This window comes from Eupeodes corollae, chromosome 1 (assembly GCF_945859685.1).
Source record: "Eupeodes corollae chromosome 1, idEupCoro1.1, whole genome shotgun sequence".
NCBI classification, from domain to species: domain Eukaryota; kingdom Metazoa; phylum Arthropoda; class Insecta; order Diptera; family Syrphidae; genus Eupeodes; species Eupeodes corollae.
Genome location: NC_079147.1, coordinates 300,154,024 through 300,172,336, shown reverse-complemented (window position 1 = coordinate 300,172,336; position 18,313 = coordinate 300,154,024). Strand labels below are relative to the sequence as shown.

The 18,313-nt window shown below is 36.1% G+C and overlaps 2 protein-coding genes across 3 annotated transcripts in view; one reads left to right on the top strand and one right to left on the bottom strand.

Moving 5' to 3' along the window:
• Positions 1-14,774, bottom strand: part of LOC129941511 (BCL2/adenovirus E1B 19 kDa protein-interacting protein 3) — a 48,686-nt gene extending 33,912 nt beyond the window's left edge. The window contains exon 1 of one of the 2 annotated variants that reach the window (XM_056050181.1): positions 14,027-14,774. Coding sequence is in view for 1 of the 2 variants with exons in the window: in XM_056050180.1 (XP_055906155.1) it covers positions 14,027-14,069 (43 nt within the window). In the remaining variant the exon portion in view is untranslated. The remainder of the gene's footprint in view (positions 1-14,026) is intronic. The other variant, XM_056050180.1, reaches the window with a different exon arrangement.
• Positions 14,775-15,632: 858 nt separating this feature from the next.
• LOC129951873 (putative nuclease HARBI1) lies at positions 15,633-16,981 on the top strand. The gene is made up of 3 exons (XM_056064226.1): positions 15,633-16,498; positions 16,590-16,734; positions 16,788-16,981. Exons 1-3 carry the CDS (start codon positions 16,244-16,246, stop codon positions 16,979-16,981), a joined length of 594 nt encoding a protein of 197 aa, XP_055920201.1. The 5' UTR covers positions 15,633-16,243.
• The last annotated feature ends 1,332 nt before the right edge of the window (positions 16,982-18,313 follow it).

Below are 18,313 nucleotides of genomic sequence, written 5' to 3'. Positions count from 1 at the left end.
TGTGATTGCATTTTGCGCAGAAATGAAATAATTCATGCAAATAGTAATGTAGACAAGACACTTCTTTGTTGTGTTCTTGTTGTTGTTTATTGTTGTTGTTTTGGGACTATGGGATTTGATGAAACAATGGTGATAGTGCCTATGCTGTTTTCTAAAGTACAGCTGGAAGAAATAATTGCTTCAGAAATAACGTAGGAACCTACTCATATTTTTGTGTTTGCTTACACTTAACACTTATTTCTATTTTTTGTATTTCTTTGTTATATGAAAATGCATCCAAAATTGCACAGAAATTATATTTAATGTATATCAGGAAGGTATACGTATTTTACTTGTAACGATAAGATGACAAGAAGCTACATCCAACCCATAGAAACATCTATGACACGACGCTTTGTGTGGAACAAGTCGTTATGTCTAAAAAAACGAAAAGATTTTGTAGTTTTTGAAACTCATTTGTTATAAATCAATGAACATCGACAATTATTACAAAAATCATTTAAATTGATTAAAATGAGAACAGTGTACTGGGAATCGAGAGAAAATCGAAGGATTTAGTCTGCAACGCAAGAGGCTTAAAGTTTATTGACCTGTGTAACTCGTACGAGTTAAGAATACAAAATGGTACAAGTTTTTCAGATATGGAAGGTCAATTAACTTTTGTCAGTGGTCAGGGAACCTCTCTCTACCTTTAATGGGTGCCGGGCCATAGAGACATTCCAGGTAACTGTAAGGCAGATGAACTCGCCAGGAACGGTACAGTACAGCCCATCCTACCACGTTTGGCAGGTACTGGCATACCAATCACTACTTGTAAACTGTTGCTAATGAAAGACGCTGCGAGGAGGGCAGGCACCAGGTGGAACAACATCACTACGTGTCAAGCCACAAAAAACATCTGGCCAACACTGGATATAAAACGTTCAAGGTGCTTGCACTCTCTAAGCAGATCGCATATAAGCTCGATAATAGCTCGACTAGGCGTATTCGCAAATGAAACGGTTCTTCTTCTTCTCCGCAAAATTTTTTATTTGTTGGTTAATAGATCTTTCAAGGCAATATGTAAGCTAAAGAAGGCAGCATTCTTCAAAGCTGAATACAAGAGATTAGCGTCTTGTAAAAGCGGAAAGGAGTTTTGGAACCCGGCAAAGCAGCTGAACGGAAAAAAGTTTTCAATCCATTTTAGTATAGGTTCTGATCAGCTGGCAGATCACTTTCAGAGTTTTTTGAAGCCAACAGAAGGGAAACTTGTTTTTCAATGCGCTACTCCAGGTTTTAAAAATGAAACTCTTGATGCTGCAATAAGACACCAAGAAGTGATTTCAGTTGTAATGGAACTTAAGGATGGGAAAGCACGCGGACCGAATGGCATATTAGCAGAATTTTATAAGTATGGAACAGCAGAGCTTATAAATCGACTGACAAATATATATAACAAAGTCATTGAAACAGGAATGATACCACTAGAATTCAAGGAGTCCATCATTTTCCCGATGCATAAGAAGGGGAGCTTGGCCGAGGTGTCTAATTACAGAGGAATATCCTTTCTAAATGCTTCATATAAAATATTCATATTCATATTCTATTCAAGTGGATAGAAGACAACAAGAAAACAAGGAGTTTCAAGCAGGCTTTAGGACAGGGTATTCGACGGTTGACCACATATTTAGGCTTAAAAGTATCGCAGAAACATTCCTCAATAAGCACAAAAAGCTATATACGTTTTTTTCTTTGACTTTAAATCTGCATTTGATATGATCGATAGACATGTGCTTATCTACAAGATATAGGATTATCACCTCTGTTACATCTTGAAAGTTATCAAGATGAGCAATAATAGGCTTCCGAAGATGACAGCGCTTCAAGCAATACTAACCAAAACAAGTTGGTGTTATAATTCAATAAATTTGGCAATAGAATGTGGAATGCAACTTAACCTTTTGTGTAATAACCAGGATGATTTAAAAGCTTCTTTATACCAGCTTATTTCCGCAGTGGACATAAAACAACGAGATAAATACTTGAATGACGCCACAGGATCTATATTCAGGCAGCTCTTGTCAACTAAATCACAACTTGGAAGAGAGGATTTATTTTAGGGACGATAATAGCATTGTTAAAATTTCAATGCTGGTTAAATTGAGAGGTGAAGTTAAGCAGCTGAATTTTATACCTCATAGAGATCACTTACCAATTATATGCTCATTGTGCAATTTAAAGGAAAGGGAGCATGTTTTACACTTTGTTGGAAGATGTCCAGATGTTTATAAGAATAAAGAAATAAGAAGGAATGCTTTTGGTAGCGAAATACTGACGCAAAATCAAGTTATACTCTTGCTTAACAATATGGAAGCTACAAAATTATATCAATTCTGCAGGCTAGGTCTTTTCTATAGAAGTAGAACTATAAATGAAAGTTTTTAAATATACATATTATTGAATTATGTTATCTTTTCTATGATTTGTCAACTAGGCCTACGGAAGTAAAGCCATGCTTTTTATTTGTAAACTATACAAAATTGTAATTGACGTCATCAAAATAAAAACCAATCTAATCTAAAATCTAAACAATCATTTAAATTTTAATATAGGAAGGTAGGTTGTTTGCTAAAGAACTAAGTGTAGGTAAGTAGGTCAAATTTTAATTTAACATTTTGTTCGTGTTTTATTGTTTTTACCTACCTACATATGTTTGTACCTACGTTCATTATTTCTGATTGTGTTAAATGCTGATAGTAGGTATCACTATCCAACAACCTACAATAAACCAATAGTGGTTAGACATGGAATAATGTAGAGTAATAGGTAATACCATATCTACATATTTTAATGAGTTCTTTGTGAACATTGATATCTTTATAAACTAATTTGTTTATTAATTTCTGGTTCCAAAAATTAGATAACCATATAGAAAGGCTACTTTAAGATAACCTATCTAAACGCAGCTATTGAAAAACGAGAACACTAACCGATAGATTAATTTTAAACAGTTAACAAAAAATTGGTTTTAAGAAAATTTTTGAATTTAGATGCATTGCATCTTTACGAAATCTTTTTTCAGTGTTTTTAAATACGACTATTGGTGTATTTAATATTTGTTCTTCAAATTCATGTGGAGTACTTACATATATAAAAATAAAATGTCCATAAAATTCATTAGGTCTCTCTGCCACTAAGGATTTCGATCTGAGTAGCTTCAAAAAAAACTCGTCCGAGGTTTATATCCCAAACCGCATGAATACCAACGACACCGAATGATAAGCTCATTGAATTCTTACCTTGACAGCATTGTCCAATGGATAATGATAAACCATGTAGAATTTAATGCTGTCTACGGTCGTTAAAGCGTAACCCCCACTTATTTCCACCTTCCATGGGTAAACAATTATCAATTCTAGGTATACATATGTTCAAAACAATTCTAATATTTCTTAAGGTTCTCCAATATCCCAATTAAGGCTATTGCACACAATTCAAAAGTGAAATTTAAAAATGGAAAGTGATCGTTACCTAAGTCAAACACACTCAACTCTGGAATACTGCCGCAAAGTTTTTTTTTCGCTATTTTACTAACCTACAATGTTCTAGCGTAATAGCCCACAATCCTCCGCTCACAACATTTTAAGCAAATATCCGTTTTTTTAGAAATATTCCTAAGTTTACCCTAAAGCGTAATTTCGACCGTACTATTTAGTAGTTTTTTTTTTGCTGCACAATTCGAATGTAGAATGATTTACCAGGTTCAATATTTCCCACTTAATGCAATGAGCAGATTTTAAATAGACAACAACGATGCGAAGTTCGCTACTAGCATATCAGTTCATATCTAGTAGATTGCACACTTGGTTAAGGACATTGCGAGTATTTCCGTGAAAGAGTTTATAAGTGCGATCTTTTAAAAACTTTTATATAGAATACCTAAAAGAGTGTTAAAAACAACTATTTTAATTTAATTTGAAACACACATGGATTCTGGAAAGACTTTGACAATTACAGGAAGAGCAAAACTAGATGCTTTGAAGTATTTAGGAATTTCAGGACATGAAATAGCAAGGACAGAAGGAAAAAAGTTGTAAGCACTCATATTGCTGATTCACAAAAATATGGGGAAAATTAAAAAGAGTACACGGCAGAAACAAGAAAATCATAAGGAGAGCGGTTATTTGTACGGCTTATCTCAAATTCCATTCTGCTAGCTGGCCAAAAGCTGAGTACCATCCAGAATAACTACGGTTCAAAGGATAATACAAACAAGTGATACTATCCAGAAAAGAAAACTACAAATAAACCTGTTTCAAAACAAGTACCTACATAAGATGCATCGGATGAATTCAGCAAGAGATCATGTTACTTGGAGCAGTGAATGAAAACGCATTGTCTTTTCGGGTCAAAATTAGTTTAACCTTGATGGGCTGTTGGTTACAACTTGGATTTCTTTGATCTGAGAAAGGATGAGCTTGATTTAGAAAGAATTCAGAAGAAGCCGAACATCAAGTGTAATTGTGTGGAGAGCTATCACCTACTGTGGCACAATCGACTTTTAGTTTTTTGCACAATAGTGAACGGGAACTATAAATGTTTGCTTGAACGGTCATTTTCAAAAATGACATAGTCACCAGAGATGTAAAAAAAAAACGTTATGAATAAATGTTATTAAACCATAAAATGTAAATACTTGATGTGGTACGGCGAGTGAAACTATAATTTCTGATTTCACAGTTTTATATAAAAATCCAATTTTATTTACTAAACATAATCTATATCACAATTATAACAATTGATAGTCTACGAGCTTATCTACGTGTTAACTGTAGGGCGAATCATCAACGACCGACTCTGTTTAGTCAAACAACTAGAAAAATGGTAACTGTGCGTGTGCAGACTGCGGAGAGCTAATTACGATATTAAGCTTATACTACATTAAGTCTGCAAGCAATCATTCAAGTAATGATGGTGATGATTTCGGAGTTATAGGGTGACCACTACATACTCCCCTTCCAGCTGTAAGCGTCCCGAAATTATGTAAATTAATTAATTAAAAAAATTCAATCAAAAAAATTAAGCGAAAGTTACTTTCTTTCTTCCAACCGAGTTTGATTCATTTGCGATGATATGCGCAGGTTTCAATCGATCAATTGAAACTGATATGTTTTTATTATTTATGTCAATTATGAATTGCTTTCGTAGTTTACGAACTACTTTATATGGTCCTTCATATGGAGCGGATAGACCAGGCCTGACTCTATCAACTCTAAGGAATACATAATTCGAAGTATTGAGTGATTTGGGTACATTTATGTTTGACTGTTTAGAGTTTCTAGTAGCTGTGGGAATTGCAGATTGCATCGTATGACGGATTTGGTTGACAACATTAGATGGATCAGTGTTTTCGGAGACTTTTGTAATGAAATACTCTCCTGGAACTTTAAGAGTCTGACCGTATACCAGTTCTGCCGCTGAACAACCAAGATCCTCTTTGATAGCTGTTCGTATGCCGAGTAACACAAGAGGAAGCTCGTCACTCCAATGTTGAGTGTTTCCTCGAGCAACAATCGAAGCTTTTAACTGTCGGTGTAGTCTTTCCACCATTCCATTGGCTTGAGGGTGGTAAGCCGAAGTACGAATTCTGTGAGAGCCTAACATGCTAGTTATCGCGGAAAATAATTTGGACTCAAACTGTGTACCTTGGTCGGTTGTGATTTGAGCTGGAACACCGAATCTACTAACATATTCTTTGATAAAGGTTTTGGCGACGGTGGCAGCGCAAATATCAGAAATGGCATACGCTTCTGGCCACCGCGTAAAACGATCTACAGTAGTGAGCACATATGCATATCCATTAGATGGGGGGAGTGGACCCACAAGATCCATATGGATGTGTTCAAAACGTCCAGTTGGAATGTTGAATGTATCATGTTTTGTTTTTGTGTGCCTATGAACTTTTGAACGCTGACATGCTACGCATGTCTTTGCCCATAGGTTACAATCTTTGTTCATGGCAGGCCAAAAATATTTTGATACCACCCTTTTACGAGTGGCGCGAATGCCTTCATGTAAAAGATTGTGTAACGAGTCAAAAATGAGTCTTCGGAGACTTTGAGGAACAAATGGACGGTTGGTGCCTGTGCTTGTTTCGCACCAAATTTGTTCGTTAGTGATGGGCGTTTTGACAATTTCGAATTTTGTTTTCGAGTTAGCTTTTGTGTTTCCAGAAATGAGTGATTTGAGCTCGTCATCAGTTTCTTGTAGCTTTGAGATTTGTTTGAGATCGAAGTTAATTGAATTGATCTCTTCAGAGGGGCGTGAAAGAAGATCAGCTACCACGTTATCCTTACCACGAATGTGACGAATATCACTGGTGAATTGGGATATATAATCCATATGTCGGGTTTGACGTGGGCTTCTCTCCGATTTTGACATTAAGGCATTTGTTAAAGGTTTGTGATCGGTGAAGATCACAAATTCTCTACCTTCAACAAAACACCGAAAATGTTTGATTGCTAAGTAAACACCCAGCAGTTCACGATCGAACGCTGAAAACTTTTGTTCAGAGGGCTTCAGTTTCTTTGAAAAGAAGGCAAGAGGCTGCCATTCGTTTTACTTGTTGTTTTGTTGCTGCAAAACAGCACCTACAGCCATATTTGACGCATCCGTGGTAATGCTTAGAGGACCGTTTTCTGTTGGATGGGACAGCAGTGTAACATTGGATAATGCCTGTTTTGTTTTCACAAAGGCAGCATCGCATTCCGGAGGCCAATGAAAATGGTTTTTGTCTTTTTTTCTTTTCTGTAGATTAGCTACGTGAGTATGAATGGGTGACAACAATTCGGCGAGATTTGAAATGAATCGATTATAATAATTAACCATTCCAACGAACTGTTGGATTTGTCTGATCGAAGTTGGAGGGGCCATGTTCATAATTGCCTCTACTCGTTCTTGAGATGGAGCAATTCCATACTCAGAAATAGTATGACTCAAAAAATTTAAAGTCGATGCTCCAAAAACACATTTTGAAGGATTTAAACTGAGGCCATAATCAGAGAGTCTTTGAAAAAGAATTCTAAGATGTTGTTTATGCTCTTCGACGTCTTTGCTACCAATTAAGAGATCGTCTATGTATGCAAATACAAAATCAAGATCCTGCACTATTGAGTTTATGAACCTTTGAAATGTTTGGCTGGCATTTCGGAGTCCAAAAGGCATCCTTACAAACTCGAATAGGCCGAATGGGGTAGTAATTGCAGTTTTATGCACATCCTCAGGAGCGACGGGTATTTGATGATAAGCTCTAACTAAGTCAATGCATGAAAATATCTTACATCCGTTTAAGTTTAATGAAAAGTTATGTATATGACTAATGGGATGTCGATCAGGTTCAGTGACGTTATTCAAACCTCTGTAATCTCCGCATGCTCGAAAACTATCGCTGTCTTTCTTAGCCACCATGTGAAGTGGTGACGAAATAGGAGATGAAGATGGTCTACAAATCCCTAGCCTTACTAAATTTTGAAACTCTAAAAGAGCCGCTTTATGTTGTTTAACATTCAACCGGCGTGGTTTCGCAAAAGGTAGCCGACCTTTTGTGATGATATGGTGCTGAACCGTATGTTTTACTGGTTTATTAAAATCCGCAGGAGCAGTGAGAGAGGGAAACTCTTTTAAAATTTCTCCATAAGCGTTGTTGATGGAAGGGTTTTTCGGAGATGGAGTATCCACCAAAGCTTCCATAGCGCTTATATGCAATTTGGTTATCGAATCAATAAGGCGTCGATTCTTTATATCGACTAAAAGACCAAATTTATTAAGAAAGTCAGCTCCTATTAATGGACGGTTTACTGCTGCTATTATAAATTCATGAATGAATTGTCTTCGAAGCCCAAGATTAATTTTCATTAGCTTTGTACCATACGTGCTTATGGAAGTACCGTTAGCTGCACAAAGATATACAGAGGGATTTGTTTCTTTAGCTTGAAAAAGTGTGCTTGGAAGCACAGACAAATCAGCACCAGTGTCAATCAAAAATGTGAGGTTGTGATCAGGATCACGAATGAAAAGACGGCTTTGGGTGGAGCAAACCAAGCTGTGTGCCGTAGAAACAGCCGGCTTATCTAGTTTTTTTCATTTACGTTTGTTTTGCTCGAAGTAGAGCATTTATTGAAATTACAAGGAGTCGCACACTTACGGGCATTAGATCCAAACTTTGAATGGAACCAGCAGATGCCTGATCTGCTTCGTGATCTATGCCTACTCCTCGAATTATTTCTGTTTGAATTTCTCTGTGACCGAAAATTTTGTCTACTAAGCCTACTCGTAAGCTGCTCAACCATGCATTTTAATTCATTTATTTCAGACCGAAGTTCAGTTTGGGTTGTAGAGGCACTGGAAGTTTGTTTGTTGTTTGAATTAACTTCAGAAATTCCACCTACTACAGACGAAGCTTCCCAAATTTTATCTGCCAATGACGTTACCTCAGCTTCTGGTTTTGTTTCTTGTGCTATGAGGGCAATATTAATGACCTGTGGGAGTCTTCGAAGCCATAGTTTTCGAATTAAATCATCGCTAATTATCCCTGATGATGAACCTGCCAGCTGTTTTAACGCTCTAAGAAACTCAGATGGCTTTCTATCACCTAGTTGTTCGCTAGACAATAATTTTTCGATTCGGCGCTCTTCGCTAAGCGAATGCCTTTGAATGAGCGTCTCCTTAAACTTGTCGTAAATGTTAAGTGCGGGGGGCGATTGAATAAAATCGATTACTGTTTCAAGAACATTTTGTGGCAATGCGCCAAGAACATAATTGTATTTTGTCACATCTTTTTTAATTTTAGCGATTGCAAACTGCGCTTCAGCCTGTATAAACCAAACTGCTGGTGAATTTGCCCAAAAAGGCTGCAATTTTACCGAGATGGAATTCACAACGTCATTTCCTGATTTCATAAATTCTTGATTGCGTTTCTTTTCATCTTTATCACCTTCATTACCTGTTTTCTCTTGTCTCTCATCATCATCACTACATGACATTTTGCAGAAGGAAAGAAACCCGAATTTTGATAAAAAAAATCAACAAGAAAAAAATTTGATTTCTTATATCACTAAATAAGAAAAATCCTAGCTATTCTGCAAACCGCACATGCACATAAAAAAAATGGTTATTTGTTGTCTATTGATGATGATTCTTCCTGTATGTAGCTGTACGAGAAAAGAAAGTAAAATTTACATTAAATAAACGAATGAAAAAAATTTTGAGAAAATAAAATATAATGGGTTAAAGAAAATAGTTAAATATAAAGAAAGGTTTAATAATGCAAAATTTATAATTCAATTAGTTATTAACATTAGTTGAAATATCATATATAAAATATAAAATATTAAAGAGAAGTTGACGTCTATTATTGGCGTTGATGCTTGTTGAAGGTGGTGGAGCTATTATTCCGTTGTGCTAAGCGAGAAGTTTCTTGATGTTGTTGGAGTTTTCGGTGCAGGTGTATGGTAACAGTAGATATGAAGAAGAAAGAAACGTTGTGGTAACGGTGTTCTGTTTTCAATGATGATGAACAAAAATGATGGTGTGATTCGTTATGATCATTAGCTTTTGTTCTTGATATATGATTAAACTGTTATTTTAAAATTGCGGTACAATGGAATGGCAATTTGATATTTTAGCAAATCAATGATAATTTTGCAGAGTTTTTTAGTTTTGGTGTTGTACGAGTTACTATATTTAAGTAGGGATGCACTTTGGGTTTTATATAGCCTTAGCACTTTTGTATGGCCTTTAGCACTTATGTGATCATTACAGAGATATAGTTAATTGAATTTTTGGTAGTTAGTTTGCACGTGTGTATCACAATCACAATTTAAGTTTTTAATTGATACGTGAACTTTTCGGGGTCACCAATTGATGTGGTACGGCGAGTGAAACTATAATTTCTGATTTCACAGTTTTATATAAAAATCCAATTTTATTTACTAAACATAATCTATATCACAATTATAACAATTGATAGTCTACGAGCTTATCTACGTGTTAACTGTAGGGCGAATCATCAACGACCGACTCTGTTTAGTCAAACAACTAGAAAAATGGTAACTGTGCGTGTGCAGACTGCGGAGAGCTAATTACGATATTAAGCTTATACTACATTAAGTCTGCAAGCAATCATTCAAGTAATGATGGTGATGATTTCGGAGTTATAGGGTGACCACTACATACTTTATTAATTTTTGTATTTGTTTTTTTTTTCTGAAGTTTGAATTTGATCTCATCCTAGTGACGCACTTTTTTATGGCTAAAACACAAACACGCTTCAGTTTCGTTTACGAGTTCAGCCATAGGAATTCAATACATGCTATCACAAAGGAGCTTCGACCTCACGTTTCGTTTGACAATCGTAAGGAAAAGAACGTAATGTAACATAATGTGACTCCAAAATTAAGCTCTAGTTCAATTATATGACCATTTGCTTTTTTGAGCTATCAGACCTCAACAGCTGTAAAAAAAAGGAGGGATGAAATAATAGAAATGTCATTCAAAGCAACCTCGATGCAGGCCCACCGTAACGCAGACGAAGCCGACGCTGAAGCGTGTTTGTGAATCAGCCATTAAGCTTCGACTTCACGTTTCATTTGACAATCGACAAACGTAATGTTGCTCCAAACGGAAGCTCAAGTTCAAATTTGCAGAACGTTTTCTTTGTCTGACAGCTCAACAGCTGTAAAAAACAACAAACAAAATACATTTGCTTTTGGAGGGATTCCCATTGTTTATTTTAGGCTGTGTAAGCTGCTCCCGCGATAAATTTAATTTTTTCCATCTTAAAACTCATATTTTTTATTTTGAGAAAAAATAACAGCTGCTAAAAACAGAGGTGCCATCTTAGAAATGTCATATTGGAAGTGTCATTCAAAGCAACCTCGAAGCAGGCCCAACGTAACGCAGACGGAGCTGAAGCGTGTTTGTGTTTCAGCCATTATACACTTTTTAAGTAGTTTATGTTTTGATCTTGGGAAATTCCAACACTCGTTTCGAATTAACCCTTTTAATTCTTCAAATGTCAGGTGAAACGAAATTCACAGGTACATAAAACTAGAACCGAAGGCAGCAAAGACGAAAGTGAAAACATCATAGTGGAACCGCAGTCAATGCTGAGGATATGGAAGGATCACTTCTGCAGACTGTATAACGGCGAAGATGAACCGAATTCTGCCGTCAGGTAGGATGATCCATTCAACATGGACGACGAAAGCCAACAATCCCGTCCTCCCGACTTAATCGAAGTAAAGATTGCCATACTTAAGTTTAAGTCTAATAAAGCCGCTGGAGCGGATGGCTTGAATGCCGAGTTCTTTAAAGCAGCTCGAGATAAGTTGGTTAGGAGCATGCACCAACTTAACTGTAAGATATGGTCGGAAGAAAGCATGCCCGATGAACTTAACCTCAGTATTGTTTGCCCGATTTTGAAAAAAGGAGAGCCTCTAAACTGCACCAACTATAGAGGCATCAGTCTTCTTAACATCGCCTATAAAATCTTCCTTGCCGTAATATGTGAGCATCTAAAGCCCATCGTCAACAACCTGATAGGTTCTTATCAGTGTGGTTTTAGACCAGGAAAGTCCACAGTTGATCAAATATTCACATTACGGGAGATCCTGGAAAAACCCAAGAACACCAAATCGATATCCACTATCTTTTCATCGATTTCAAGGCCGCATATGACAGCATCTACAGGGACGAGCTGTATAGAGCCATGTCTAGTTTTGGCATCCCTGCCAAACTCGTCCGTTTGCGCAGGGTGACCATGGAGAATCTACGCTGCTCCATAAAGGTTGGAAACAACTTAACCTTTCGATGTCAAAAAAGGCTTGTCTTAAGCCTGATGCAGTGTCATGTGATTTTTTTAACATCGTGCTTGAAAGAATAGTGCAGAGCTCGCACTCCAACACTAGAGGCACTATCTTTCAAAAGTCTGTCCAATTACTAGCATATGCTGATGACATTGACATAATCGGAAGAACTCAGCGTGATGTCAATGGGGCTTTTGTGAGTATTGACGCAGAAAAAAAAACACCAGCGCTGAGATCAAACGCAGAATAACTCTTGCTAACCGCTGTTTCTTTGGACTAAGTAAGCAATTGAGTGGAAAAGGCCTCTCTCGTAGAACCAAAGTATCGCTATAGAAGACCCTTATCATCCCCATCCTGCTATACGGTGCAGAAGCATGGACTATGACAAAAGCGGATGAAAGCATCTGGGGTCGGTTCGAGAGAAAAGTTCTTCGATATACGGTGATGTACGGTCCCGTATGCATCGGAGGGGAGTGGAGGAGAAGATGGAACGACGAGCTGTACGGGCTGTGTAGACACAGCGACGTAGACTTAGCCAGAAGGGTAAAAGTCCAACGACTAAGATGGCTGGGTCATGTAGAGCGCATGGAAACCAATGCTACGGCCCGGAAAGTCTTCGAATCCACACCCCCAGAACAGCGCAGTAGAGGAAGACCGCGGATCAGGTCGCACAAGTGAAAGGTGACCTCACCCAACTTTGAACGCGAAACTGGAGACATCTAGCTAGGGACCGAGTTAGATGGAAAAGTTTGTTAGGTGAGGCCTTAGTTCACATAGGACTGTAGCGCAACCTCCTGCACTTTCACCAACTGTATAAATCCGTCCCCAAAATTTGTGGCCTAATCCTAGTGTTTAGCAGTGTATAAATAAAAAATTTTAGATTGAAAAACGTTTCATTATTAAAGAAGCTTTAGTTAAAACATTGAAAATAATGAGTTTGATTTGATAATGAAAGCCCATCTGGCAACTCTTTTTCGCTGCCATTACCCCATTTTTTGCAACGTCAATCGCCGTATCGAAGCGAATGGAGTTTTTGTATCGTATTGAAACAAGTTGTTGTTGTGATGTCGATGTGGTAAACTGGTGATACGAAGCAAAAATCCCTATGTCTATAGTCTATACACAAACACAACCACCCCCTTTTTGTATTTAAACTTCCCTACGTAGATCTCAATTCTCTATATAAATGGAAGTTGTTGTTTGGCTTTTGTTGAAAGAAGACAAACATATTTTCATCAACCTACCGGCCGCCACTAGGGTTACCAAGTCCTCAACTAGCGTGATAGCCCAAATCCAATGTCGAAAAAGCAGCCCAAATACAAGATCAATTTACAATTTAATTAAAAAATAACGTAAAAAAATAACAGGTACCAACTTTAACAGTTACAAGTTTTAAATGTTTAAAAGCAGATGAGGTCCTGCGGTGATCACATTGGCTAAATTATGATTTCAATTTATGAGTTGAACATCTTTTTATAAGCAAATTGTTTATACTTGAGCATCAATACACAAGGCTTTGATGTAAGATTTATTGACTTTGCTTGAACATTGTTCATGGAAAAAAACTCTTTCTACTATAAAGTTACTGACTCATAAGTTAAATAACAATTTGTTAAAACAACGTTCTATTTATTTTATTTATTTATGTGAAGAAAAATATCGCCGAAGATAAGATTTGGGCTACTTAAAAGCAAATTATGAAAGGGCTTTTATATTAAATCGCCCAATCTCCGATTCATAGTTCAATCTGGCAAGCCTGGCCACTACCACTATCAAATCAAATCAGAAATTTTATGCCGAAAACAAAGAAAAAGAAAAAAGAGAAAACACATTTCTATACCTACCTACATACATACTTTTATGTTTACTTTTTTGGTATCTTGTTTTTGTTTATGTACATTCATACATAATTATGTGCAAACACAAAACAAATAAAATCAATGTGAACCAAAAACAAAACCAAGAAACTCAAACAAAAACAAAAACAACGAAAATGTACCTACATACAGTTTTTTTTAGGAGAAAAACAAAGGAGTAAAACGGAATTACGCCGCTTGAGCTTTCATACAAAATAGAGTGTGGCATGATTTTAATTTACATATTAAGTTTTTTGTATTAAAAAAATATTTCTTTTTGTTTTTATTTTAAAATTTTTACAGTGAATGCATTTTTCTTCAACTTACCGCCAAGCAAATCTTCACCAGTCTTTGGTGGTGTTGAGGTCATCTTGATTTTGGCTTATTAGACCTGTTTTCTTCTTTCACAGAAACTCTTTTCACTCCCTTTTCCGCCGTGGACCGTGGGATAGAAACAGGTTTTCACCTCGTTCGGTTGAGTCTGAGTGTGGACACAAACAAAACGAAAAACTTGTCTATTTCTAGCAATTAATTTTAATTTCTTTGGCGAGATGGGAGACCAGAAAAAAAATGGCAATAGGAATTTATTCCAATTCCAACAACGTGAACGAGGGATACCGACTGTTGAGGCCTGAGGGGCGTACGTTTACGTAGGGCAGACGCAGCGCAGCGCAGAAAAATGTAAATAAATTTATAAAAATGTGTTCTTTATTCTTTTGCGTTTCTGATTTTCTATGCTATGTTGCACTTTTTCTCTTTCGTTCGGTAAATAGAGAGAAAAGTTTGTTGAGGAAATTGAATTTTTTCACAGATCTTTTTCTTTTGTATAAAATTAACCGTTTTTTCGAGTTGGTAGTTTTCCCCAGATCCGAATTCCGATGAATATTTTAAATTTAAATCTCCACAAAATCAACACAATTTAAATTTTATTTGACGTAGCAAATGTTAAATAAAAACAAAGACAACAACTGGGCAACAGGATATTTTGTTATTTCTCTTTCAAATTACACACTGCAATAAACGAACAGACAAGCAGTAAGCTCGCGAACAGAATGAAAACTGCGTATTTTTCAAATTCATCAACAAAGCAAAAGTAGGCACGTAGCCTAGCAGGCAAGGCAACTCATGTTTTTGTTGTTGCATTTGTTCGGGTCGGCTCAGAAAGTGGGTTGTTATTTTTCTTTTGTTGCATATTCCAGAAATTATTTCTGACAGTTGGCAGCAATTGCCTTGCCTTCTAAGCGATGCATGTGCCATCTGCTCACAAAAGAATTTAGAAAAGAACAGTGTGTTCTGCATAATATGAGTATTTCAAATTTCTACAAAAATGCTTAAAATGTTAAATTTAAATTGAATTGATTTCCCGCACAACGGATGAATAGTTAAATCATTGATAGAATGAAAATGAAGAAAAAAAATACTCAAACCAAAACTCTAGAAGAGTCTTCTTACTTCCGCCGAACCTGGAGATATTCATGTTTATTTGTTCCATTCACACGGAACTAAGAGTTCATACAAAATTCCTTTAGGCTACAAAAACTTTTCAAAATCTTTTTATTTAAAATCTAAGAAAGCGTCGAATATATCGAAAATTTCAACAGAAATACAATTAAGTTATGATTTATTTTCTTTAGTAAAATCATCGCTGATGCTCGTAAGTTTTGAATCAAATTACTAGATGGGATTTATACTAACATCGGATACTGTTTTGGCTTTATAAAAAAGAAACCAATAATATTTATTATTTTTATTGTTTTTTATAAAAAAAAATAAAAAATGGTGATACAAATATCAAAACAATGCCCGATTTCATAAAGAAACACTAAAAGCTTTTTAAATTTTATCAGGCCTTAAAATTTTGTCAATTTCACCAAGCTTAAAATGGGAAATTTCAGGGATATTTTTGTTAAAATAGAGTCCTCTTTACAACCCTGGGCCCTTATTATGAATTACGAAACGAACGGCAGAAAAAACGAAACTCGAAGAAACGAAAGTCATGGTGAAGAGCGATTATAAGATACGAAAATAGAAAACAAAAAAAATTGCCAGGCAAAAACGAAAAATGATAATTTCTTAAAGGAGCAACTAACTTCACTCCTATTAACAAATGTCAAAATATAAATAAAGTCGAGGAAGTTTCAAAAATAAATGTAATTTGCATAAATTCTATAAAATGTTTTTTCACTGCGATTATTTTCTTGAAAGCGAAGATGAATCCCAAACTAACGAAGAAGAGGAAATGCGTATAAAAAGAAGAGTTTTAAGAGATTCATCGAACCCCATGAGCCTTCCAAGTTCAACGTAAGTAAAGTGAAATCGATTCAATCTAGTATTAAAAAAAAACCTCCTAAAATATTTGTCAGGTTCAAGCTTCTTTATCGTTTGAACAAGGACGCATTCAAATATGTATTAGAAGAGATCGATCCTCACCTTCCTAGTTTCAATTCTACATACATACCAAATGTATTGAAATTAGCTGCAACACTCCGGTTTCTGGCCGAGGGTGGTTACCAAAGAGAAACCGGACAGGACTTCCTTGTTGGTATGGCACAACCAACTTTGTCGGTCACCCTCTCAAAAATATTGACAATCATGGAAAAAGTTCTCTGCCCAAAGTTTATATCCTTTTCATCGACGGAAGAAGAAAAGACTGCAAGCAAACAACATTTTTACGAAAAATTTGGGTTTCCTGGCATTATCGGTTGTGTAGATGGAACACACATCAAAATTATAAGACCAGTAGTAAATGAGCATCTTTACTTCAATAGGAAAGGTGACCATAGTATCAATGCAATGATCGTAAGTATCTACCACCTATTCCAATATAGCATAGGTGTACATTTTTTGACAATAAACACTCTTTTTAAACAATTCTTTTTGCTTTCCAAAGGTCTGTGATTACAAAATGAGAATCCGCGCTATTGACGCCCGTTATGGAGGAGCGTCCCATGACTCATTTGTCTTCAGTTTAAGCGCCTATCGCAGACACCTTGAGCAGAAATGGAATGATGGTGATAGGAGAAGTTGGTTGTTGGGTACGTAGATGCTAAATTCACTCAAAACGTTTGATGTTTTATAATTGGTTTAGGTGATTCTGGGTACACTCTGGAACCGTGGATGATGACTCCCTACCGAACTACGCAAGAAGGAGGTCGAGAAGAGCATTTTAATACTATTCATTCTAAATGCAGGAATATTGTTGAGAGGACGATAGGCGTTTTAAAATCTTGGCTTGGCTCGTCGGCAAGTAATTTTTTGCTATATTTGGATTGGTTTCCATAAAAGCTACCAGCAAATCCAACTGCTTAGCATTAGTTGTAGGCCTAGAAGGTTAGAAATAACTTATTTGTATGTTTTTCACAATTTTATTCATTATTTACTTACATTTTTTTGCTCACCAAAACAAAAACCAACCATCAACCAAACAAAAACAAAAAAATAAATGACAACGAAAGCTGAACGAGAGCTGAAGGCACTCGTAAATAAAAATACGAGTATCGTCATTTTTACGATTCTCGTTTTTCTTAATCGCAATTTGATGATTTAGTGCTACTACAATCGTTTTTCCTAATCGCAATTTAACGAATACGCGTTATTTTGAACGAGTTTCGTTTTTCATAATAACCCCCCTGTAAAAATAAAACTCCTTTTTTCTTTCTATTAACCGAATTGTGTGAGAAAAAAAGAGAAAACATTATATGTTGAAATAAATGACAAGAATCGCAAAATACAACAGTATAAACTACTTCAAAATCAAAAACAAACCGTTTCAGTCATAGTGTCGTTCAAAAATAAAATATGACAACGAATTTAAAAAAAGAGAACGAGGAAGAAACTATACCGAGGCTAAAAAAAAATGGGTTGATAGATATTGTTGCCCAATTTAAGAACACAATAGAAAATAAAGCCACAGATGGGGTGACTGTGGACAAAAAAAAAAACAAAACTTGGCAGGAGATTACAAATATCTTTAACTCCGAGGTTGCTACCTCGGGCGAAAGGAGTTTTGTGTAGTTAAGAAGCACATATGAGTCCTTGAAGTATAAGACGAAGAAAAAAATGCCCACTCATAAGTTAGGAACCAAAAGAATTTCAACACTCAAAACTTGAGTCAAGGAAAAATTTGTTTTTCTTTCAAAAACATAAAGTCATTTGAGCAACAGTTAAATTAACGTTTCTCAAAGGTGAATGCATTTGAATCCAAGTTTTCTGTGCTATGATTTATAAATAGTACATAATTATATACCAACATACATATGTACCTACCTAACTTGTTTGATGATATTTTGTTTTCTACAGACCGAAGTCTATAAAACTGGTGGTGGACCATCAACTTCAGCCCTGAGTTGCCTGGAGGAAAAAATCGCTGGAATGGGGGGATTGCAGTTCACACCCGAAGACAACGTATACGATTCCAATGGACTTTAACAGCAAAGTAGAAAGCGATTCCGTTGACTTCCTTCCGGAGTACTTGGAGGAATTCCAAATACTTACGTGAAATCATTGCGTTATCGCCACCTGCTCCATCAACTTCAAAAAACTTCGTTCAAAAAGCAAGAGCAAAAGGAAGAATGACCAAAAGGGTTGGAACCAACCTTCACAAATGTGATGAAA